Genomic DNA, 7,473 nt, shown 5'->3' with positions numbered 1-7,473 from the left:
TACAACTAATTCAATTGACATTCGAACTTCAAAATTGTAGTAGCATCATTGATATTCACATCGTCAGATTGTTTATCAAATTCATGACCCATTCAAGTTGGCCATGTGTAACACGCACACGAGTCAGTTAATGTTTGAACTTCAAAATCATAGTAGGCACGCTCTGATCGTTATGCATCATTACTTGAAATACACAATCAAACACTGTTCTACAGCAGTACAATATGTGAAATAGTGTCTTCGAATCTGGAGACTTCATCTAACAGCTCATCACTGCCATCGTCCTCATCCTCACCATCTCCCTCGGTCATCCGACATTTCTCTTTCTGGCAGCAAAAATAGAGGTGGGCCAGTATAACCAGATAGCTGGCTGATCTTATGTAGATGGGCACGGTGCACATTGTTCACCCTGTGCTGTCGTGCATAGTGCGTCTGCAACTCTGCAGCTAGCAAAGTCGAGTCTATGGCATCCAGGGTGTCTATGGCTGATAGTATCTCCTTGTCTTCAAAGCCGACCCAAGCACTGAGACGACATATTTCGACATTCATAAGCGTGTGAGTTCTTCATGCGAGCGCAGGACTTTAAAGAACTTAGCTGCCATCTCCTGATTTTCAGGAATGGCCCATGGTTTAGCAAGGAGGTCATGACATGAATGTTTCAAGAGCGCAAATTCACCAAGGGACGTATATCCAACAACTTCTGTATAGTCGAGAGTTGGTTGGGGCGGAACTTGGAGTGGTGCCAGTGTGTTGTACTTCTCAAGAGCTGTCCGAATAGCTCCAGATTGCCAAGTGATTGCTTTTGAAATATGCTTGTGCATTTGTACCCTAGTCGAGATTAAATAAAATATCAACAACAAAAAAATATCATACCGGTGCCAGACAGATTAGCCTTTGATAATTCAAACAAATGTTGGATGACTAATTCTTCTAATTTCTCAATGACCTGAGTGAAGCAGCGCTGGCTACAGTATTCGCGTGCCTGAATATACCAAGGGTCAGAAGAAACCCAACACTCATTGATCCCATGACAGCGCTCAAAGTCATCAACAACATTCATCTGCAATTGAAGTCGTCGTAAGGCTGATGCAAGTTCGGCTTCAATAGCCCTAGAGCTGTCGCGAGTAGCAGCATTGAGGCCTGATTGCATAGAGCTTGCAGGGGTGTATGTGAGAAAAGGGACACTCATGACACTGCCGTACTTCGCCCTACAATCAAGTTGTAGTTAGATCAATTTTGAAAAAATAAAGCTTTAAACAAACTCTGCACATCAAAGCTTCTCCAGCTCTTCAACATATGCAACAGCGAATGCATCAGACAGTGACTCAAGTAACAAGTCAGTGAGAAACTCAGATTCTTCAGCCTTCCATTGGACAAAATCTTCATCTGAGAAGGATGTGCGTGTCTTGAATGCATCAAGCAGTGGTGTGTATTCATTAATGATGCGAAGCGCTTGCACATAGTTATTGTGCAAGAAGCGACCTTGAATCATCATTTGAATTAGTTGCACCACCACATTACGTTTAAAACAAAACTAACTTAGTTCCATGTACTTATCTTGATCCCATTGGTCGAAGTGGAGATCAATAAATTGAACCTAATGAAAATACAATGCGTGTCGAATGAGGATTGCTGCGCTATTTGAACTTGAAAAAATCCATTCACAGGTTTCGAGGTCTTCAATGCCAAACCCATTCATATACAAGGGGTGGTTTGCTAGCTGGCATCGGCGGTTGTGGGCGTAGCCATGGAAGGCGTTGACGGCAACAATAAGGTTCGACTGTTCTGCCTTGCTCCAATCGAACTGGCAGCAATAGTCTTGCGCGACGTACAACTGATGTCATGACCAAGACCCTGAAAGCTCCCACAACTATCCAGCAACCGATTAACTGCGGCGAGTCCGTACTTTGCACTGACGTGATTTTAAAATTGTAAAACTGCCCAGAACATTAGTGAATAACATGACGTACAGTTCGCCACTTCGTTTCATTTCTACAATGCACTCTACCAAGCCATGGCGGCATGCCATGATGAAGATTCCTGTTTGCTTGAAGAATGATACCTTGCTTTCTTCAACGGATCTGGCTGTGGTCCAATTTTCAGAGCAGCTCGTACATTGATCAGGAGAGCGTTGACCGGGCCGATTTCTCATGTCATCCTTGAAGAGCTCAACGGCAGCCTCGGTAATGAAGTAATTGCTGTGGAAGGTACGAGGATCTGCCGATCCTGAGCCATCGATACATTTTGCCGAATGGTTGCCGTCCATGCTGTGTAATCGTCGTGGGATAAGCTGAGGTTCATTTGGTTGCTGAACATTTGAGAAGTTTAACGATAAATGTGAAATAATGTGTGGTGTTACATACCTCAAATGCACAACACGGACAAGCACCTCGGAAGTGCCAGTCCTTCGGATCCCTCTTGAGCACAAGATTAACCCGCTGTCGAACATAATGCAATACTTCAAGATAAATGTCGAACACTATTTTCTTGTGTCCCATAGCTCCTTGTTGTGTGGTCCAGATGTGCGGTGTAGTATAGTAAAAATGAAGCAAGGTATTGATACTAAGCAAATAGAAATATGTAGAGACAAAAAAAGCGCGTTGAAACAATGATAATTGAGCTAAATATCGAGCTCGTCATATGAAACGATGAGCGTGATGGTGTAGTGGACATGGGAAACAGCGGAGAGGCTACGTGACACTAACGGCAGCAAGTTCCAAGGGTACATAAATAGATACTATGCTAAATATATCATATATACATTTTATTACAAATAACATATATTCCCTTCACCCCAAGGTGACTGCTGAGTGCTGCGAGATTTGCTGAAGTACCGCAGTACAGATTCTCGCCCCTAGTCAGTAACAAACATCCGATTGTGTCAGTGTTACTAATGAGTAACGTTTATGGTGACACACAGGTGTCCAAACGTCGTGCACACAATTGAGTCTTTTTGTTTCTGTCAGGACGAGCTCATTGCTAATAACTGGGACACTCACATGTTCCGAGATGGCTCCTATTCTGGCCACCCTGTGATCCCTGGGGGAATTAAACTCCCTACTGGAGGTCCTCGCTCTGGACGGACCTGGAAAGAACGCCTCCGAGAACTCCAAGACCATCATGCACACACTTGACACCTTATCCATCTCATCAAAACAGTCCTTTCGACTCGTATGCTTGCGGAAGCCACCAACCGCGCGAAAATTATCCAGTGCAACAAATTGTTGCACATTCAGGGCGGCTATACTAATAAAATCTATTCTGGCCGCTACGACAACGTTAATCCTTTCTTTTCAGAGAGCGAGGCTAAGCGTCTCAACTCATATGCTGCCGTTGCCAAAGCTCACGGGGAACCTGAGTTGGCCTCCAAAATTTTGGATGCTCTACTAATGCCTTTCCCCAATGAAGACACCATCTATGCTCTCACAGATTCTCAACTTCTCGACGTTGGAAACATGCAAGATATTTGCGCTTTGCTCACGAACGAGATCTCGTGCTCGGAATCAGGCGCATGGGACTTGTTACTATTGCTACCTTGCCTTTTCGGTCCGAAATGTTTGACGACCTCTTCTCAAAAGAGTGGTATGTCCTTTCGGATATTGATGAAGAGGAAGATGAAGGTCCCATGAAATTGAAGAAGTTCTTTCTTTAGTCATCTAGAGGTGAACATCCGTTTTTTGATACTCTTTTACCACTTATACCCTTTTTTAACAGTAATCATATATTTTCGAAAATTCCTATCCCCGTTTTTCATATCTCGACTCCGTTTTTCGATCCAGCGTGTTATTTCCCATCATGGCTCTTATTCATTCACCCCACACATCAAATAAATTCAAAAACACAGACCCTCCGAGTCTTGACTCTATCTACTTGTACTTGTATCGCCATTCTCATCTCGATTTTGTTTCTAGCGTCCGACATCATTTGTTTGTTTTTGTTTGTTCTCTTTGTTTCTAGTGCAAGTCTCTATTTACAAAACCTACAATGCAGGCTTCTATGTACGTTAGGTATGCTATGGAGAAAAGGTGTAAAAAGTCAAGAAGTGATAGCTTTAGATACGAGTTACCTGTTCTGTAATTCAAGTCTTTTGCGGTCCGAAAATTCGTCTGAATTCCCTAAGTCTAAACAAAACCAAGTTTTAAGTCTAAGTCTCACAGACATACCTGAGAAAGCCTCGAACACTGAGATATTAGTATACCCCCAAGACATACTCGAAGGGGAGACAATAGCAGAGTGTTACGAGAGGCTTACTAAGTACCCAAACCAAGTTAAAGCACACAAAAATGTATCAATAGAATCAGATTTTTTTTGAAGACTCAGACTATGATTGCGATACCGAAAGCGAGTCTGATGTTCTTATTTCGTGTGATCCTACCGATGACCCTGAGACCACTCCAGTACTAACTATGTACAAGAGGGTTGACAAGAAAGTCAAGCCTGTATCAGGTACCTTTCCTCAGGAAGCTCGTGTAGATTGACATTTTCCACACGACCCTCTCCGTAATTTAATCGCAATAACCCCGCATCCTCCTGAGTTCATTCCTAGTGGACGACTATCCCAAGAGTGTATGGATAGCCTAAAAATAAATCCACAAGGATTTCTTTGGCTCAAAGAGGAGAAACTTTTCAAACATATCATGAATCTAAATCAAGACACCCTTGCATTTGAGGAAACCGATAGGGTACCCTCAAAGAATCATACTTCACCCCTTATATAATTCCTACTATACCTCACGCCCCCTGGGAATACAAGAACATTCCTATTCCTCCCGGGATACGACAGAAAGTTATTGAACTTCTCAAATCAAAAATCAATGCAGGAGTATACGAACCGAGCCAACCCGCTTACTGCTCTCGATGGTTCTGTGTACTCAAGAAGAATGGTAAACTAAGACTAGTTCATGATCTCCAACCACTCAACAAGATATCTATCTGAGACGCTGGACTGATCCCTATAGTAGATGATTTTGTTCAATCATTTGCTGGAGCACAGTGTGATACCGTATTCGATTTATTCTGGGGATTTGATGCACGTAAAATGCACCCAAATAGCAGAGACCTAACAGCTTTCCTAACTCCCTTAGGATTGCTACGATTAACCGTGTTACCAATGGGATATACAAACACACCTGCAGAATTTCAGAAATGCACAAGCTTCATGCTGCAGGACGAAATTCCCCACGTGCCAAATGTTTTCATAGATGATCTTCCGGTCAAAGGACCAAAGACAATCTATCCTGATGATGAAGGAAATCATGAAGTCTTAGAAGAAAACTCAGGGATTAGAAGATTTATTTGGGAACACACTAATGATGTTCACCGAATCATGCACCGTATAAACGACGTTGGCGCCACTTTTTCTGCCACTAAAATACAATTATGTCTTCCTGACGTCCTCATAGTTGGACAATGATGCACTCCAGAAGGAAGATTACCTGACACAGAGAAAGTATCTAAGATTTTGAATTGGCCAATTCCCTCAACAGTCAAAGAGCCATGAGGATTTATGGGACTTTGTGGGACAGTTCATATCTGGATACTAGGATTTTCTGAGCTAGCTAAGCCTATTACTCAGCTTTGGAAAAAAGATGCCCCTTTTATTTGGGGAGAGAAACAAGACTATGCATTCGAAACTTTGAAAGAACGTATATGCTCTGCACCAGCAATGAGAAGCATTGACTATACCTCTTCAAACCCCATATACCTTTCAGTAGATTCCAGCTTCATAGCTGGAGGAATCATTCTCTCTCAAATTGACAATGACAGAAAATGATGTTCAGCTCGATATGGTTCTCTACCAATGGGAGAAGCAGAATCACGCTATTCACAACCCAAGCTGGAACTTTATGGACTTTTCTGAGCATTACGACATTATCGACTCCACATAATTGGAGTACAAAACCTTCACATTGAAGTTGATGCCAAATACATTAAGGGCATGCTTAACGAGCCTGACCTTCAACCTAACACAACAATCAATAGATGGATTCAAGGAATCCTTCTCTTTGACTTTACACTTCACCACGTACCCGCCACTAGTTTTAAAGGCCCAGATGGCTTATCTAGACGACCTCTAGCCTCAGATGAAAAGATCATTCCTGAAGATGACTCTTGGCTAGATGAGATAGCATTATTTACATCTATCACATCACCATCCACACTTCCATACAGCTCAACAGAGCTACCATCCTCATTCCTGTCAGCTGCTGATCAAGAGCAGACACTGAGAAACATCTACAAATTTCTCACAACCTTAGAAGCTCCAAGCTTTGATAGTAGAGCAAAGCGTAGAAAATTCGTTAAACGCACAACCAAGTTTTTTGTTCAGAAGGGAAGAATGTACAAACGTCTACTAGACAGACCACCCTTACTTGTAATATTTGAAGCAGATAAGCGAATTTCTATACTCACGGGAGCACACAAAGACTTAGGCCACAAAGGTGTACAGTCCACCTTTGAAACAATACGATACCGATTTTTCTGGCCCCACATGTATACTGATGTTAAGCACCATGTACAGTCTTGTCATGAATGTCAGATCCGCACCGTTAAGAAAATGCATATACCCATTACTATCTCTACACCAGCCACAATATTCACAAAGATTTACATTGACATACTCAAGATGCCAGCTGGGAGCAGTCTGAAGCATCTAGTGTTAGCTCGAGATGATCTTTCACGATTCGTAGAAGGTAGAGCATTACAATCTGCCTCCGCTAAAGCTATGGCCAGGTTCTTCTGGGAAGACTTGTACTGCCAATATGGCGCCATAGGACAGATTGTCACAGATAATGGCTCTGAAGTTAAAGGAGCATTTCAGAAGTTACTTCAGCAAGTGGACATTCCACAGATTCAAATTTCACCCTACAATTCGCAAGCTAATGGGGTAGTTGAACGTGGACACTTTAATATCAGAGTAGCAATAGTAAAAAGTTGTGGAAAGCACATCTCACATTGGCCTGAGAAAGTTCCTCAGGCACTCTTCACAGAAAATATCACCACCAGCCGTGCAACTGGATTCTCACCATTCTACCTCCTACATGGAGTACATCCCGTTCTACCTTTCGACCTTAGTGAAGCTACATTCCTTGTTGAAGGGTTTCATGCAAATATGAATCCCGTTGATTTCCTCATCATGAATGGTAAAGACCACATACATCAATTCAGTTTGCGAGATGAGATTTCAGGTATCTTTGATGTCCTTCTGGAGGATTGTAATAGACTCCATGAGGATTTCATTTTTCACAACATAAGTATTCACTATCGACAAATGTTATACTACTGGGATCGTAGATACCAGGAAGTATTACTACAATTATGCCCAACATGCGCAGTATATTTCGAGTTTTTCAGGATTCTGGAGGAATTTTTTCACCTTGCAGATCCAGAGAATAGATGGAGAGGAGAGAGACATATTTTGATACCATGACACACTCAACTGAGGACAGTTGTGATTTCTCGTGCCGGGTGGAT

At 42.4% G+C, this 7,473-nt stretch overlaps 2 protein-coding genes across 2 annotated transcripts; both read right to left on the bottom strand.

Annotated features, from left to right (window-relative positions):
• Positions 1 to 291: 291 nt before the first annotated feature.
• Positions 292 to 1,189, bottom strand: DFJ58DRAFT_739688 (uncharacterized protein; the record flags this gene model as incomplete). Its single annotated transcript, XM_041387051.1, has 3 exons — positions 292 to 523; positions 592 to 828; positions 885 to 1,189. 3 exons carry the CDS (start codon positions 1,187 to 1,189, stop codon positions 292 to 294), a joined length of 774 nt encoding a protein of 257 aa, XP_041234647.1.
• Positions 1,190 to 1,597: 408 nt separating this feature from the next.
• DFJ58DRAFT_720269 (uncharacterized protein) lies at positions 1,598 to 2,449 on the bottom strand (the record flags this gene model as incomplete). Its single annotated transcript, XM_041384698.1, has 4 exons — positions 1,598 to 1,785; positions 1,806 to 1,912; positions 1,971 to 2,066; positions 2,364 to 2,449. 4 exons carry the CDS (start codon positions 2,447 to 2,449, stop codon positions 1,598 to 1,600), a joined length of 477 nt encoding a protein of 158 aa, XP_041234646.1.
• Between the last annotated feature and the right edge of the window lie 5,024 nt (positions 2,450 to 7,473).

Source organism: Suillus subalutaceus (assembly GCF_016647625.1).
Source record: "Suillus subalutaceus strain FC151 chromosome Unknown DFJ58scaffold_762, whole genome shotgun sequence".
NCBI lineage: Eukaryota > Fungi > Basidiomycota > Agaricomycetes > Boletales > Suillaceae > Suillus > Suillus subalutaceus.
Note: the sequence above shows the minus strand (reverse complement) of the source record. Positions and strands in the feature narration are given on the sequence as shown.